The following is an 18,910-nucleotide window of genomic DNA, read 5'->3' as shown; positions in this document are numbered from 1 at the left end:
AGAATGTCATGAAACCACCCAACTGAACACAGAGAGGATTTGATTTATTTTCATTATAGCTAATGCTTTATATTGTCAACACATTTCTGATTTTTAAGTAAAAAGCATATAAACATATGGCAAGAATTATTGCTGTAAATGCCAGTACAATCTACCATAATAGCAGAAAAATTGAAAAATGCTGTGGGGAAGAGCTCTGTAATCAGATTAAGGTAATTTTCAGTAATGCACTTTCAAACTAATGGATTCTCCAATTGAAGTCTTAACTTTAAGTAAATGAATATATTCAACTACCAATAACATTGTCCTTTTATGGCACATTTTTTGAAGGCTTGGGCATATGTAGCTAATATGTTCGTCTTTAATTTGCTTTACTATACCAATAAGCAGTGTGTTAACACACAATAAAGGGAACTATTCTGATTAGAAGACAAGGTCACAGTGACCACCAATTAAAAAAAAATGTTTAGATCTTAACACTAATTTTAAAAAGCACTAATATCTGAGGCTTTTTCCTTAAGAAACCAATTTTACTTTCCAGCTCATGTTGTCACAATCATTACAGAAATTGGCTTTGTAAAATTTTGAGTGCTCAATGGGAAGCATTAGAATGGGATTTTAATGATAACAAAGAATTTGCTACTATTGTCCTGTGGTGTGTTTGACTGAAGATTCACTCTGGTGGAAACAGGTGTTCTGAATTATCACTTGTACTACAGTATGGTTAAAATCATGAAATGAAAAATAAAAACAAAGCGAATGTGTATTTCAACATAGCTAAAAACCTCTACTACACTTGCTGAGACTGGTAATATATGCTGAGCTTATTTAAATCACTAAAATTGCTGTAATTAAACTTCTCTCTAAATCAGACTTGTATAAGAGTCAGAAATCTCCTATAATTAACTTATCTGTAGAAGTAATCAGACAATAACTGCTGGTGTATTTTAGGAACCACTAAAACTACTGTAGCTGTTGAGTGTAATGACTATAATAAATCTTGAACAGCAGTTATCTCATAACCTCTTTTCACAGCTGCAAGGATGGGAGGGAGATTGTTTTTTCTAAGCTCTTCCATGAGTTGGGCTAAGTGTGCTAGTGCTGCATTGCTCTTCTACAATAGGGGGGAATTACTAAAGCATAGCAGTGTGGCCTGGACTGCATCACTAGCATGGCCTACTTTTAAATGGGCTGCTGGTCCCAATAATGAGGAATACATAGCATTATAGAGATTGCTAAGACATGAGTCAACATATCTCCAATAGACAGCTAAAGGACAAAAGGTCCAACCATGCGGACCATGCAGCAGTTAAATTTAAGGCAGTGGGATTTGATTGAACACATGTGTATTAATGGGAAGGACGCTAAGAGACCAAATGATTAAACTGGATACAGATGTCTTGACAGCTGTCCTGCAGTTAGTATCTCAGTAAGATAAATAAATGAATTCTTTGAGGGAAGGATTATGCTTCTAAGACAAAGCTATCTGAATCAAGGCTATCCAAGGGTTTTGTATGTATTTTACTTTTCTAAAATAGAGAAATATGTGAAAGCAAGGAGGTAATGTTAGACTTATTCAAAGTACTACAACAGACCAGATAATACCATTCTTCAATGTACTCACTTATACACTCATTTATTCTAACCATTATGCATTTATAAGGTACTATACATGAAATTATAAAGAACCAATTAAAAATGAAATTTGCAATATAAAAATTAATAAGGGATTAATGTCAGTAACATAAATGAAACCACTAAAATTCAATACAAAGAAAAAGATATGAATAGGCAGTTTACAGCAGGAGAATTCAGAATGGCGTACACATTTGAGATATTCAGCTTCTCTAATATTAAGACTATTTGTACTTCATGAAATCAATGACATATCACTAAAACATGAAAGCAACTACTTAAAGGCACTGAAAATGGCCAAAGACATGTAGAAACTTACAAGCAATCTTGAAAGACACACTGGACAAGAATGATAAGTTAGTGGTCTTCTTGTGTGAGGTGCTTTCCAACCACCCAAAGTCAAAGACAACTGTGTCATTCCCCACTGATGGGGGCCAATGACAGCATGCAGAACAGAAGGAAATTTAAGAGGGGACATTAGGGAAGAGATCCACATAGGCTTGAGATTCAAAATTTGAGCATAAACACTGTTCAAATCCCTGGCTAGCTGATAGCTTTCTATCTTCATGGTTAGCCCCAGGGAGCCTATTGAAAAAGCACACAGAAACTCAAGGAGGATGAAGTGCTTATACATGACTGTCAGAAAACTACTCCTAACTTAGCAGCTTACAACCACTCCAAGCATTTATTATCTTACACAGTTCTTTGCTACAAAGGCCTGTCCACAGTGCTGCTTACCATGTTCTCATAGTAGGCAACTGGTTTCCTTCAGAAAGAGTGATCCAAAGGATAGCAAGGTAGAAGCTACAGTGTGTTTTATGATAGTCATTTCTGCAATGCCCTACTGGTGACAAAAGCCAGACCTACTTGTTGGAGATAGGACTACAAAGATACATTGGGGACCATCTCAGAAGGCAACTTAATCACTGGGCCTTCTCAGAAGGTAACTACTATGGAAATTTACCTGAAGGACATACTGTACATTTCTCAATAGATACCCATTTTTGTGTAACAGTAAGTAGAAGTCCTACTTGCTTGAGGTATAAGACAGCAGAATGTGGGGCTAGCAGAGCAACTGGAAATGTAGCTGGTAAACTCAGAAGCAACTACCAAGGTTTGAGTATGAATTCTTTCCAAATCATCAGTGCACCAGCAAATAGGCAGGCAGCAAGCAACCAGCCACTTTATCTCAGTCCTTCAAAGAGCTAGACTTAAAAACAGCAGCTGAAAGCAAAAAAGAAAACAAAAACCAAAACAAAATAGAACACACAAATAACAACAATGGAAGAGAAGCAATTGCTGCTTCACACTGCAGGGGCAACAAATTTTTCAGTTTGGGTGCAGGCAAATTAACTATATAACAACAATCCTTAGAAATAAATTCTAGGGCCTCTCTGGTGGTGCAAGGGGTTAAGACGCAACCTATGAAGCTAATCACAGCCACTGCAGCATGAGTTCAATCTCCGCCCAGGGAGAACCCACATGGTTCTACAGACCTCTCATGACTCCCCTCTGCAGGGTATTTCAGTCAATCCACCTGTTCTGTTCCCCACTCTGTCTCTGGTGAATCCTCTCACCTCCTGTACCTCTGACCTGTATCCCCATTCTTGTATGCATAAATAAATAAATCTTTAAAGAAAAAAGAAAGAAATTCTAGAATTGCTACAATATATTATATATACAATCAAACTTTTCACCCACAATTACTAGATCTACAAAGAAAAGGAATATCCTGACACACACTCAGGAAAAAAATGTAGTCAATAGCAACTGCCTCTGAGTGTGCTCAGGTATTGCAGTTTTATTAGAAAAATACTTCAAATGAGTGATTGTAATAAGAAGAAAGAATGAAAGAAAAACATGGTACTAAAGGGTACATATATATGGAGTCTCAATGGTGAAATAGAAAGTATAAAAAAAAGAAACTTAGAGCTGATAAGAAGAGTAACTAGAATAAAAATTTTACTTACTATATGGGCTTACTTGCATATTATGGCAAAAAAAAAATAACTGAATTTGAAGAAAAGATAATGTTACTTATGCAAACCAAAGGAAAAAAGTACCAAGTTTTCAAAGACCTGTCAGACATTATCAATCAATGTGATACATAACTGGAATACCATAAGCAGTGGCAGAAGAAGAAAAATTGAAGAAATCATGGCTAAAAACACTTAATGCATAAGATTTTTGGTAAGAATTAAATGAGAATCTACATTAAATAATTTGAAATGTAGTACATTGTAAATTTAACTCATTCATACTTATTATTTTATAAGATCTTCCACTCACCATTGATTTGCATCTCATATTATCACGATCAGATTAAGAGATAATTATAGAGAAAAGAATCATTGTTTTCTTACTACAAATATTCAACTCCTACTTACTCATTTAATTCAGCATTATTAGAGGGATGTGATGGTTAATTTTACGTCTCCTTAGTTATACCATGATAGCCTGGCATTTGGTCAAGCATGTTGGGATATTGCTAAAGGTACCTTTTTACATTAGATTGACATTTAAATCAGTAGACTGAGCAGATTATCTTTCGTAAGGTGTGTAGGCCTCAAACAATCAGTTCAAGGTGTAAAGAAAAGGAAAGGCCCCACCTCCCCTCACAAGGGAGGAAATTCTGCTCCAACGTCCTGTGTCTCTTTCTCTACACACAAAGACAGACAGACATACAGACACACCCCAGACATTTTGTTTGTCTGATGAATCTTTTTTTTTAATAGTCTCCTCTTTTTTAAAAGATTTATTTATTTATTTATTTATTTATTTATTTATTTGTTTGTTTGTTTGTTTGTTTGTTTGTTTATTTATTTATACAAGCACTGGGGTACAGTCAGAAGCCGGGAGGGTGAGAGAATTCACCAGAGCCAGAGTGGGGAACAGAACAGGCAGACTGACGAAATACACTCCTGAGGGAGCAGTGGGCGCAGCAGGAGAGATTTGCGCGCCATGTGGTACCCTTGCCAGTGGCCAGGGATGGAACCAGCACTGCAGGGGCTGCGGGTAGCTTCACAGCCCAGCGCTCAACTGCTGTGCCACCACAGGAGGCCCTTGTCTGATGAATCTTGACGAATATAAGGTGGGGATAGTCAAGGTTCCTATCCTTAAGTGACAAAAAATTAAGGGAAAAACTCAAAATATGTACTAGAAATCTGTAAGAACAGGGTGTCTTAGGAGCACAGAGGAGAAAGCGTATTCTCCATCAGGGAAGATTTCCTAGCAGAGTTAACCTCTAAGGTTTAAGGAGTAGGCGTTTCCTAGGTGCATATGAAGTGGGGAGGCAAGAACGAACACTCTAAAAACTATTAGCAGGAGTCCTGAGAAGTTTTATGTACTATGCTAAGGAGTTTATTTTTTACCTTCAGGGCACTGGAGGTATAACAAGTTTGCTTAAATATGTTACATGTGGTTCAAAGAATACCAGAGTTAACTTCACAAGGGTAGTTTTTTTTTTTTTTAAATAACAAGAAAATTCTTAATGAGGTTTCATTATTCCCTGTGTTGATTCTATCTCTATTTTTCTTATGATCACAGAAATCTCAGTAGTATCCACATGAGGTACTCCTACCAAGTTAATATATGTACTTGCTATAAAATAACCATCTAGCCTTTTAAGTTGCATTACAAATGTGGTTTCTGTTAGTGTAAATGTGACTTGTTTTCTAATGCCACCTAGTGTTATGTTAGTGCACTGATTATGACTTTTTAAAAGAATACAAACAGTAACCAGGAGCTCTTTAAATGCCTTCTGAAAGACAGTCATAAAATATACTGTTTCAGCATATCCTTAATTGTAATGTATAATATTATAAGATTTCAAATACCAGTAGAAATCAAAGAAAATTTTCAGGAAAAGTACCAGATCCAAATGCAACTTTATCTATTGATAATACACTCACATACAAGCAAAACCATATTTAATTTTGTGGGCATGGGTATTTGTGGGTGTACAAGGCTCCTTTCAAGTTAGACAAGAGCAGGATGCCTGATCACCCTGGGGCAATAGGTATACATCCTATGGAATGTCTGGGGGGGGGGCGCTGACTGATGTACTTTGCACCCCAGTAACTGATCAGTGGAACCCCTTATTAATATGATTGGAGCCATTGGTGGGGATCAGGAGTGTGTCAGCGGACTCAGCCTCCCTATATCCCTAAATCCAGTATTCAATTTGACCAACCCTTTTCTCTGTCCATAAAAAGGCCAGCATTTTACTCTTGAGCAGCATCCTGCATCCTACAGCCTGCTCCACCACTTCTGTTTTTTTTTCCTTTATCAGTGTGGTATTGCTGACGCAACAGGTATTTTGTTGCTCCTCATTTTTTTTTCTATTTTGTACAGATTTATTTATTTATGCATACAAGAGCTAGGGTGTAGACCAGAGGTTTCAGGGGTGGGGTGGGGGTGAGAGGATTCACCAGACAGAGACAGAGTGGAGAGCAGAACAGGCAGATCTACTGAAATACACTGCTGAGGGAAACGGGGTGAGACAGGAGAGGTCTGCTGTGCCAAATGGGTTAGCTCCCTGGCTGGGGACTGAACTCATGCTAAAGTGGCTGCAGGTAGCTTGATAGTGTTGAGATTTACCCCTTGCACCATCAGGGAGGCCCTCCTCAAAAATTTTTAAAGGCTCACAAATCTACAAGTAATAACTGACATTTGACATATATTAAATCAGTAACATATTGCATACTTCCAGTTCAATAAATTTGTTAAAGCACATGTTTTCAGCAGTTTCAAGCCTTTTAGACCCTCTTTTTTAGACTCCCCAGATATTACTCATTAGAAGATCCTATGACTCCACATGATCTACAGATCTAAGCACCACTCATCACCTCAACCCGATGTCCTAGTCCCAGCATCATCATCTCCTCTCCACTGAGCAAGTGTCATTGTCATCTAAGTGGTCTCCCTGCTCCCATCTTAACATGTCTAGAGACAAAATAAGCCTTTTGAAACATAAGGCAGATCACATCAGATCAGAATGTCCCAGTGGCTTTTCATCTCACGCAGGATACTATTCAAAACCCTTATGTTCAATGGGCTTCAAAGCCCTATGTGATGTGGGTCTTACAAGCCCTCTGAGACCTCACCTGCACCATCACTGTTCCCTCGCTCACACCTCACCAGCTGCAATGGCCCCCTCACTAATCCTAACACAAGCTAAGCGCACCGTAGGGATGATGGAAAAGCCAAGCCTCCCCATATTTGTTTTTCCTACTCAGCAAACTCCCGGCATCTTCAGATGTCACTGTCCAGAGGCCTATCTAAAGAACAGCATGTCCTATCCACTGTTATTCTCTGTACTCTTGTCCTTTCTTACATTCCTTCTCACTTTTATCACTGCATATTATAATTTTTTTTGAATTATATCTCTACACACACACACACACACAGAGTAAAAGATACATCTCATGAGAATAGGGATTTTTTTTTCCTTGACTGTTTCAGCCCTGTCTAAAACAAGGTCTGGCACACAGTAGGTTCTCATATGTATTGAATAAATGGATGAATAATTGTCTGAATTTGACATCTAATAAGCCACATTTGTATCACATTATTCTAGTTCGCACTCATGTTGTGGTTGTAGAATATGGAACACATGGTAAAAGATGACATCCAGTGGGGAAAAACTGATATAGCAACTTTATCTAAAACATAAATAATGTGATTCAATAAAGAATCTGGCATCTCCACATGAGCATCTATTGATTTATTGAAATGAGCTGTACCCTAAACCTGTGACTCTTTCAAAATAAACTAAATCTGACTCTCTAGAAGAAAGGGATCATATAATTATTAATTCTAAATAAAAAAATATTCCCACTCTCACAAGTATTTCCTCATCAAACACTGAGCAAGATAATACAAATAGAAAATTAGGCAACCTAATAATTCATCCTGAATCAAATTTATAATTACTATGAAAAACTCTATATCTATTATCATGACACCAATTTCTATATTAGAGCACATTCAATGTTTTTACTACATATTCCAAATCCAAAATACTCCCTTCTTGCTTCCCTATTAGTTAACAGCATCATAGGAATCTGCCTGTGTAAAAAAAATAGATGAAATTTCAGAGCTGAAAATGTGCTAGAATTGGGTTTTTAATCCATCTATGATCATTGTATTCACTATATCTTTTAATTCTAAGACTTATTTTCACACTCAATAAAATACTTTAGTTACATACATCTTTGGTTTATGTGGATTTAAACAGCCAATTTTACATGTTGGAGAGTTATGAAGCAATCAGGCAAGGTCGTTGCACTGGGTCCACAGTTTCCATGAAGAAAACAAACAAGAGAATCCAGTCTCCATTTCACTGGAAAATTCCCTTAGGATCAGAACCCCAAGAGGAAGAAGCTGTGAGGTATACAGGCACAGCACAAAGAGAGGTACAGCCCCTGATGGAGCAGCTGGAGCCTCTGGAAAGCGAGGAACAATGTGACTCACAAAGACATGAACAGTGGTCTAGACAGGGTTTACATGAGTTCACCATGTGCCATAAATGCCACCCCAATCCTCTCTCCCCTCCTCTACCTTTGCAAGAAGCACTGAGGTGGACCTTGCAGAAGCAAGCCAGCCAACGTGTGAGTGACACAGACATGCTGCAGGGGCAGGGTGTGCCCAGACTCCCTGCCCAGGTCTGTTCCTTGGTTCTGACTACTTCACACACACTCAACTTGTTCAGGCAGCTCTAGCTTCTCAGGCCTCTTTCCTGCCTGAAGAACTTTGGACAGACTGTTCCTTTGCTCAGGGGCCTCCTAGCTGTCTTCACACATACAGCTACCTAGAAGGCATTGCTAGCCTCCTTAGAGACCATCTCCCCTCATTCAATCCCCCTTTTCCCACCAGCATGCTCTGCTACCTTGATGCCTTCAGAACACTCTCACTATTTCAGCTTTCCCACGTGCTGCTGCACTACCTACTGGGCATGAGCTCCAGGAAAGCAAAAAGCTGTACATCTTACTCTTACCAGCGTCCATTTGCTTAGAACAGTGCCTAGCATGTACCAGGCATGCAAATAGTTAGGTGCATGAATACAACAGCACACTGTTTTATGAATAATGAAGGGCTAATAGTTTTTGAAAAACATATTCTGACATCTATCAAACTTAGAATGGAACAGTGGTGATATTCCTAAAATTCTGTAATATGTGTAACAGCTAACACTGCATGCCCAATCTGCTAGCTACACTGCCCCTCAAAATTCAATGTCCCCTTATTCCTTAGAAATAGAAGCCTGAATTTTAGCTCTGGTAGAAAGTCTATCAATTAAATGTAACTCTTTCAAAAAGCCTATTTTTCTCCCTTTTATTTTTCCTCCCTCTGTCTGGATTTGGCTATAATGGCTGGTGCTTTAACAGCTTTTTTGGAACATGAGGTTATGAAATACAAAAATGCAGAATGGAAAAAGAAGCTGCAACTCTGGTGAGCCTCTAAAATGGTCCTAGGTTATTTATAATGGTAAGAAATGAAACTCCTGTTAAAGCCACTGTATAAAATTATATGTAACTGAATATAAAATTTCAGTTTTAAAGATTATATGTGAATGAATTTAATATAATGAGAATGTGGTGGTATGAAGGGAAGGTTTGAATCTGATATGTAACTATTCGTGAAGACATGGTAGGAGGATGATAAAAGCAGGGGTTGTTAAAAAAAAACTAGTATTTTCCTTAAAGCAGTTATTTCCTCCATGTTTTTGTGTTTCACACAGACTGTGTATGGTGACTTCATAGGATCACTGAGCTTATACATATTAAGTCACAGAGGAGACTACACAGCTGCTATGGTTTCTTGAGAGATGACAGAGTGGCTGGAGTCTTCTTAACCCAGTATCACTAAAGTTTTGGATTTCCCATAGTTTTGGGTTTCCATTCGAGTTTTGGTTATTCCACAAATTTCCATTTTGTGAGTCCTATCTGGGTCTGGTTCTTACTGCTACAGTTTGGGCTTTGGATAGCCTTTATTATGTGTTCATATTAATCTTTAGTGGCTAAATAGTAACATTTATTCAACAAATACTAACTCAGTGACTATTTTGTGCCTGGCACAGCTCTAGGCACAGGAAATGCAGCAGTGAACAAGATAGATAAAACTATATCTTCATGGAAACTTGATACCAATGGGAGGGTTAAACAATAAACACTAGAGAACTGAACTATCATATATAACCACATGGTGATAGGGCTAGGATAAAATAAAGCAAGGAAACAGGTTATGGAGTGTAAGGGGGTTGCCAAAGGAAATAAGTAGTAAGTCTCATAGAGAGAGCAAATGGTTGAGCAAAGACTAAAGGTATAAACCATATGGACATCTGGGAGAAGACTATCTGGTCTGCAAGGAACAGTCAGTGCAAAGTCCCTGGATCTTTGGTGTTCTTGGCAGGGAGGTCAATGAAGCTGGGGTAGAGTGAACAAAGGAGAGAGACATAGGATGTGAGGTTGGAGAAGAAAACAAAAGAAAAGGGATAAGGGAGAACAGATTGTGTGAGGCCTTATAAACCACCATGAAAGACTTTGTTTTTACTCTGAGGAAGTTATAAAGATGATGGAGGCATCATCTTCTTAGGAACAACTTAGGTCTTTTTTAAAAAAAAACTTTGGAGAATCATTTATTTATTTATTTATGCATACAAGAACCAGGGTACAGGCCAGAGGTTTGGGGGGTGAGAGGATTCACCAGAGACAGAGTGGGGAGCAGAACAGACAGATTGGCTGAAATACACTGCTGAGTGGAGCAGCGGGCAAGTCAGAAGAGGTCTGCTGCACCATGTGAGTAGCTCCCTGGCTGGCGATCAAACTCATGCTGCAGTGGCTGCGGATAGCTTAATAAGTTGTGTCTTAACCCCTTGTGCCACCAGGGAGGCCCCACAACTTAGGTCTTAAAAGGGTCACTGTGGCTACCATATTGAGAAAGATTACAGAGACAAAGGTGGAAGCAGGACCTGTTGGGAGGCAACGAAATAGTCCAGGCAAGCACTGGCAGTGGTGGCTAGGACCTGGATGGTAGAGGTGAAGGTGGCAGAAGTACCTGAATTCTGAATATGATCTACTGATGGGGTGATGGGGAGGAAATGAAAGAAAAGATTCACATTAGGAGTGGGTTGTAAGGGGAGAAAGTCTCCAGTTTTGAGGTGATTATTAGACATCCAGTTGAGGTTATTAGGTAAGACAACTGAATACACCAGTCCAGACAAGGGAGCCAGGCTGCATGTAAATTTGGTAATCTTTGCACTTGGAAATATTTAAGGCCCCGAGATTAAAGCAAAGCATCAAAAGAGTGTGTGTTGATAAACACTCTGAGAACTGATCTTGGGGCACTCTAAAACTTGAAGGTCAGGGAAGTGAGGTGAGGGGCATCCATTCAAAGAGGCTGAGAAAAAGCAAACAGTAGAGAGTAGGGGTAAATCCACGAGAATGTGGTAACTAGCAAGACAGCTGAAGGAAGTGTTTAGAGTGGAGGAAGTAATCAATTCTATAAAAAGCTACTGATCTCCTCCATGCTTTGTTTTTTTTCTCCACAGTAGTTATTACTGGCTAACAGAGAATGTCAAAAATATATGTAAGGTTTGGCAGGTAAGGCTGCAATGGAGAGCTTGTATAACAATCAAACTAAATCCCAGTCATCTATGTACAAATTCAATGGACAGTTTCTAATGTGAAGGGGGAAAAGGGAGAACTGACAAGTTACTTCAATATAGGTAAAATCTTAGAAGGAACAAAGTTACACTCAGAGGTAATTCTACTTGCTTAGTGTTATTTCTACACAGAATAAGATACAGTACATTATGTGTACTATACCTTTCCAAATGCAGACTCTGCTTTCATCAGAATACATTAAAAGCATTCCTGAAATTGCAATGTTTAATCATAGAAAATTTAATCCTTCAACTGATACTTAAAGTACAGTCTCTATCCTATGATCATCCATATGATTATTCAACTTCCAAAACAGCTCTTCACGCTTAGTAAGTTTAGGAACCTTTGAGAAAGCTAAAATTCTACTGGGTTATTACATTTATTAAAATACCTTTCTAATAAACTCTTCAAAAGCAGAGAAATTCATTTTATATGTCATCACTTTGCTTGCAGGTCTTTCTTTCAAACAACTAGTTTCTTGGAAAATGTTAGCACCTACTAGTAATCTTTGTAACTCTTTATCTAGCGCAGTTTTCAACAATAGCAACAATTAATAGTTAATACTTCCTAAGTGCTCACTCTGTGCTAGTCTTTGTGCTTTAAGCACATTACATAAATTACTCGATTATTATTATGGAAACAATATGCATGTGTTACTGTAAAGCACTATTTTTCTTATATTACAGAAGAGGAAACTGAGGCACAGAGCTAAGTAGTACTCAAGGGCACACATGTAGTAAATGGTAAAACTAGGACTGGAAGCCAAACTCTCTCTCTCCAGAGCCTTAGGTCTTCATGTTTATGTGGAATATTAAATGTTTATTGAAAAAAATCATCAAAATTAATAAACACAGTAACCATTTAATTAGTACTATAAAATAATGTTATTCAGGGATTGTACGATTTTTCCCATGTGTATTTGAAAGGCTGTTTAGTGGATTAACCTCACCTTTTACTTTTTGTTCTCCATCATCTGTTTTTCTATTTGTTTCTGAAAATTAAAGACAAAAATAATTATGAAACTCACCATGTAATATCTCAAAATACAGGAGTATGTTTAAATCAATTAAAATATATGTAATTTAAGAAAAATATTTTGGGACATATGATTCAATTTGCCTAGACCCTAACTTTTTAACACTGGAAATCTGTTAGAAAATGATAAGATCAGGAGCATTTGAAATACTCATCAAGGTTACTGGGCAGTAACTAGGTATCAGGCACCAAGTTAAGTATTCATCTTCTGTGAGAGTCAATATGGATTATTCCACCAGCTCTAAATACTTCTATGGCTACAGAAGCAAACTGGAGGGGGGAGAAGCCCCCATCAAGCTTGTTTAATATTGGAATTGTCTCCTAAAACTACAAGACTACTTTATAATAGGCACCATTTGCTTTAAATGGGGGGCCACATGTCACACTATTGGGTAGAGGGGTGCTCCTCTAAGGACTTCACAGATACACTGGTGACCACCGGGGGGCGCCTGTGCTGAGTCTAGGTGTGCACCATCACTCACTGGCTGAGGAGCCAGATGAGCCTGAAAGCTCACATACATCAGCCTCTCACCAAGTGAGTCACAGTTAGTGCCTCTCCTACAAATGGAGATAGTGAGACCCATCAAGAACCAGAGCTTGCCAAGCAAAATATACCCCCACATGGGAAACAATAGCATATGATCTAACCATGTGCTTTGAAGCTCATTTTTTGCATTTATAACCTCATCTCCGGCTTATTGTTTAATACAAATTAGGATCTAGTTAATAATCTTCAAAGTAAATGAGTCCATTATAATCCCGGGGATGAAAGAGGGGAAGGGAGTGGTGTGCACTGGTCACATTTTAGGTGTGGAAGAGCCCTAGCCAGGCCTGCCCCCAGGAAAAGGGTACACTATGTACCCTTACCTATGTAAGAGGAAGCTCTTGCAAAACAATACCCACAATGGTGCAACAAACATGGCCCAAGAAGGCCTAGACCAGCTATCCCCAACCCTCAGCATGCCATGTCTCCTTCTGCCCCTCACCTCATATCAACACACTAAGATCTAAGACACATGTTTGGGCATGGGGAAATCCACAGCTTAAACTTAGATAAAGGCATTTTTTAAGTGATCCAGCTTATCTCACAAGCATTCTGCACAGCCGATAATAAAGAGTTTGCTTTTCTTTACCCTGTGTACATATGCTACCCTACTTATGCATCATATGGACCTTGTAGTGCCAAAGAGCAGAATGACTTATTGAGCATTACTTTATACCCGATATTGTGCTAAGCACTTAATGCTGATTATCCTATTTCACTCTTAAACCTTGTGAGACAGTTTTAATTTTACCAATAAGGAACTAAGGCTTAAAAAGGCTAAGGAATCTTGTCAATGGCTACTTTAATCATCCTCATATTCCAATAAAGTATAGCCCATAATTTAAAGGAAGTTGTATTTTCAGCCCAACCCTCCAAATTACACAAGTTCACTTGTAACACATATCTAGTACTTAAACACACAAATCCAACAAAATAAATTTACACACGCTCTAACTGTACTGACATTGTTACTTCTCCCAATGCTATTTTATCAGCATAAGGAATATCTTACTAAAAATAGGATCTTATTCTTTTAAAAATTATTCTATATTCAACCATTAAAAAAAAATCACTTGTGGATTCAAATATCCTGAGATCTACAACATTCCAGTTACTGAGGGTAATCTGCCTATCAGGCAGTTTTAGTTGTACCCAACATATGCCCAACGCTAATTTCCATCCAGGCCAATTTATCCTGCACTGTTTATCAGTTCACTCCCCAAGACACAAGGGCTCTGCCGTGTCCCTGACTGTCCACATACCCAGTCTTCCCGCCATAGCTGTCCTGTTCCCTGCTCACTCTCTCCATCATCAACCCCTGAACTAGTTTCCTAATTGCTCTCTTGCACATTCCTTAGCCTCCTCCATGTGGCTCCACTTTCTACCTGCTGCCCAGATGTTCATTTTAGAATATTGTTAATGCCCACTGTATGGCAGGTGTGACAGCATAAATGGCCCTCAGTTTCCTTGTCTCAGGAGGGATAACACCCATCTGCTGGGAAAATTTAACTCCCTAACACATATGAAGCACTTAGCAAAATGAGTGCAGTCAATAAATGTACACCTGCTTACCCTGACATTCTTTATTGGTTTTTTTTGGGCATACTGAAGACGACAGCAACACATCCTGACATGAAGTTTCTTCTCTACTGATCTAGTTTTCCTTTTCTGTCCAGAGAATAGAGAATGGGAGAAAAAGAACTCTATATGCTTTTCTACCTTTTGATCCATTCAGAATTTTCAGACTTTTGAACTAGAATGAAGTTAATCTCCTCATAGTATAATGATTATAATGATTATGGAGGATGAAAAGGTTAGGCGTGTGGGGAATTATTAGGGAATTATCAAAATTTCTTGGTGCTGGATGAAAACCTACAACAGATATATACAGGGCTATTTCATTTCAATCCTGCCTCCAGCAATGTAGTGTAAGAGTAAATGTAAAACAAAATAAGTAACTGTTGCTTAATGGAAAGTTTAAGAGAGAAGGTAAGGAACTCTTTTGTGAATTCTGGTCATCAAAAATAGTATAATATTCTAAAAATGCTACTTAAGTATAAAATAAACTGATTTTGATATATAACAAATTAAAAATATACTTCAAAATAATGACAATATAGAGAATTCTTCTGCATTTTATTGCACTCAGTATTAAACAGAAGACATAAACATTATTTTAGAAAATCCATTGATGTACCCCAGCATCACATATATTTGTAAAGACAAGGCTCATTAATTCAGATAGCTTGAGTTAAAAAGTATTTAAAGTTGACCACAGCATAATGAAGCTTTAATTTCCAGAGTTCTAGAGATGATTACATACAAAAACCCAGTAAATTTTATTTTACTCATTTATCAATTTTATGTCACTCTTAAGTTTTCCTAAAAAAAAAAAAAAAGCTTTGTAAAAAAGCAGTGTTCTATAATTCACAATATGAATTAAGAGCTTTATTAGAATCTGAGTAATAACTCAGTATTACCCCATGTCACAGCTTTAGAAAATTATTGCTTTTCTCATTTATTTGGGTTTCACTACCCAGTGGATCAGCATGCGTGATAGGATAAGTATGTTCTATATTGATAAAAATACAAAATCTTATTGACTATAACCCTAACAGCAAGAAAAGAGTAATCTTATCTTAAAACAATATTAACATAATCAAGAGCTAACCCTGACTGGTAAATACAACTAGTTCTCATAGCTTTCTTATAGCTCATTGTCCTTTCAACATGGTGTAGCTACCTTCTTTTCTAGCAAATGAATGTTTTCATCACAGCAACTATTTCCATGCCCTTTAAAACAAATCACATTAAAATGAAACTTCAGTGTAGAAAGGAGGCGGTTCCTATGCTGTGAAACAGCAGCAGGTTTCTGGCTCTGTGAATGCTTTTCATACATCCTAATTCAACCTGCTTGGAAGGCATTATTGACAGTATTTAGTGTTATGAGGATATGACTACATGAGACAGAGGAAGAACAATCTTTCAGTTATGCACAGTTACTCATACAGATTTTCTAAAATTTAAATACTAAATGGACTATGGTTATTATATGATCATTCTGAGCTGTCAAAAAGTATTTCTGCAAGATATCGCAGGTCATTTCTCTTCCCTATGTCCTAACAAAGATTTATTTCTTCTCCCCTTTCTTTTGAAAAATAAATTAACAACAATAATTTAAAACTTTCTTTGAACTATTACATTTTTTCTAATTAACAAGTTAAATGCACAGGAATCTCAAAACTTGAGATGTGCCCTGAATACTAGAAGCTAATGGAGAAATTTTTTATAAGGATATCAGTGCAATATATACAACTCAAACCTTCACATGGAATGATGACCACTAGTAGTATTTTTAAGAATGCTAATATAAAGCTCACTTAATGGCTTTTAAATGATGTTAAAAGCAATTTACACAGTCAGTAAGTATGAATTAATAATAATATATATGTAAACCCTGCCAAGGCAATTATTGTACATCAATTAGTAATCATTGTCTGAAAACTACACATAAATGCAGGTACAACTAAATTCTGTATAATAAAATGAAAAAGAAATTCAATGGAACTGCTAATGCTATCAAAAGGACATGCAGGAATGTGACATTACATATAATTTTAGTTTCTAAAAAAAAAATACTAAAAATGCCAGTGGACTATGATTCATTCAAAACATCTTTAGTGTTCATTCCCAAAGATCTTGATCTGGTCAGTAATTACTTCACAAGATCTATCACAGTCATCTTTTGGAGCGTATGGTTAGGCTGGTCTTCCTGGTAGTGGGGGCAGTCTTTTTGAAGCTTTAAGTATCTGCAAAAATAAGGGGAAATCTAAATTAAAGGACCAACCAGACACAGACTGTGAAAATGCTCAATTTTCATTCTTATTTTAAAAATCGACCAACAGAAGTAAATGTTTTGTGTTTTCGGTGGTGGTGTTTTTAAGGACAACTTGATAAAAGAATGAGTAACTACCTAATTACCTTCCTGGGGATTACTTGCAAAGCTGCTGATGCAGATATGGGTCTTTAGACTATCTGACAATTACAACTGAATTTAAGAATTTCAATATTCTGAGAAATGTAAGCATTAGATTTCTTCCATCAGTGTTTTCACTGTATTAAAGAGATGTTTAATCGAGGGAAAAAAATGAGCATGGTATTTGAAAAACAAAGGAAGGATTTTCAAGGAGCCACTAAACACTCAAGTTGCAGTTAAACTATACTTTAATATGTCAATTTTTAATGTTATTGCCAATACAGTTAGAAAAAAGTATGACAGTATTTAAAAAGAAGCAAGAACTAAATTCATTCTTGTTTAGCTTTTTAAAAAATTTTCTTATTCCAAGCTTTAGTATTTCTTTCATTTTACCGCCATAGCGTTGGATCTGTGTTATAACAGAGTAGAAAAGCAACCGGAGCACAGAAAAGTCCAGGCAAATTTTGATATAATTTCTAAAATGAATTATGATTAATCCTTCCTATTTACTTCCTTATATGTTTTCTTTCTCCTATCTTTCCTTCCCTCCCTCTTTACTTCCCTGTCTTTTTATGTATGTATGTGTATTTGTGTATAACCAGAAATTCTTATATAAGCAGGATCATTTGATGCTAAATGAAGTAACTATAAACAATATGTGTACTTTTATACATATCCAACAGAAATGTCTAAATGTCTATGTCCATCAAAAGATATGTACAAGAAATTTCTTAACAGCTTTCTTCATAATTGTCAAAAACTAAAAACATTCATTGCAGCCATCAATGCAGAATGGGTTTTTAAAATGTAGCTATTTATGGTAAGTAGCAATGAATAAGACCAAATTACTATATATAACAAATGGGTGAAACAGGCACATGAATAATGAGCAATGGAAACTAGTCACAAAGTAAGTATATAGGTATTTGTGCTTTTTACTTAACGTTCCATTTAATTAATTTTGAAAGCAGGGAGCCCAATCTGTGATGACACAGGTAAGAACGTAGTTGCCTTTGGTGGTGGGGAGATGGAGAGAATGTTACTTAGAGAGGGAAAGGCAGAAATTTCCAGGGTGCTGAAAGCATTGAGTAGTGGGTACAAGAATATATCACATTCCCAAGTTCATTAAACTGTACATTCAACATTTGAGCATGTCCCTGTGTGCTCATTATATCTCATAGAAAAAAAGTTTTTTTAAATGAGTTTGACTGTAGGATCTCTTTGATTTTTTTCAATTAGTTGGAACTTGAGAGTAATAAGCTTTTCTGCACATGCAATCAAAAGTATCCTGAGACTATGGGAAGTTGCTCAAAGTATAATGATGAGTATTGATAAAAAGACAAACTAAAAGCTCAGTTACAATTTTTAAATGAGTCAAATATTTTTCTAAATATTTATAGTCAACGTCAGTCAGAAGTGATTCACCACGTTGCAAACCCAACATCTCCAAAATAAGGTTGGTTATCTCTGCTATCCATTTCCTCCTGCCTTCTATAGCTCCACTAAGGTTCCACCATTCATTCATCCATTCATTCATTCATTCAAAGTCAGACACATAGGAACCATCCTGGACTCTTACAGCAAAATCAACCCTCTCTCATACCAAGCAATTTCCAACTCAGTTTCCATGAAATTGATGTCTCTATGACATTTTTTCTACCACAGTTCAGTTTCCACTATTTCTGGCTTAGAGTAATACAGTTGCTCCTTACTAGTCTCTACCTCCTTGCCAGACTGCTCTTTTCACATCTGGCTTTGATTCTATGATTGCTCCACTTGGAATTTTTCAGCAACTTCCTATTACCTTTAGGCCCAGATTCAAATTTTTAAACATACCCCAAATAAGGGAACACCTGCCTACCCTTCCACCTTGTCTTCTCACACCTTTAGATAGCACAGTGTTTGGTCACTTTTTTATTCTGCTCCCACCTGCTGACTCCTGTCACTTCTATCAGTACCTTACTCTTTTATTCTAACACAAGGCGTTACCTCACTTTCCTCAACACTTTACCTCACTTTACCCCCGCACCCTGCAACACTGGGTTAGTTATCCAC

General features: G+C 37.2%; 1 protein-coding gene across 17 annotated transcripts in view; it reads right to left on the bottom strand.

Moving 5' to 3' along the window:
- Positions 1-18,910, bottom strand: part of ASPH (aspartate beta-hydroxylase) — a 196,527-nt gene that overhangs the window by 100,061 nt on the left and 77,556 nt on the right. For 12 of the 17 annotated variants that reach the window (XM_054692235.1, XM_054692242.1, XM_054692238.1 and 9 more), the window contains one exon: positions 12,250-12,291. The exons of the other annotated variants lie outside the window; for them this stretch is intronic. In XM_054692235.1, coding sequence (XP_054548210.1) covers positions 12,250-12,291 — 42 coding nt within the window. The remainder of the gene's footprint in view (positions 1-12,249; positions 12,292-18,910) is intronic. 17 annotated transcript variants of the gene reach the window in all.

The sequence above is a fragment of the Talpa occidentalis genome, unplaced genomic scaffold, assembly GCF_014898055.3.
Source record: "Talpa occidentalis isolate TD23 unplaced genomic scaffold, MPIMG_talOcc4v2.1, whole genome shotgun sequence".
Classification (NCBI taxonomy): Eukaryota; Metazoa; Chordata; class Mammalia; order Eulipotyphla; family Talpidae; genus Talpa; species Talpa occidentalis.
Note: the sequence above shows the minus strand (reverse complement) of the source record. Positions and strands in the feature narration are given on the sequence as shown.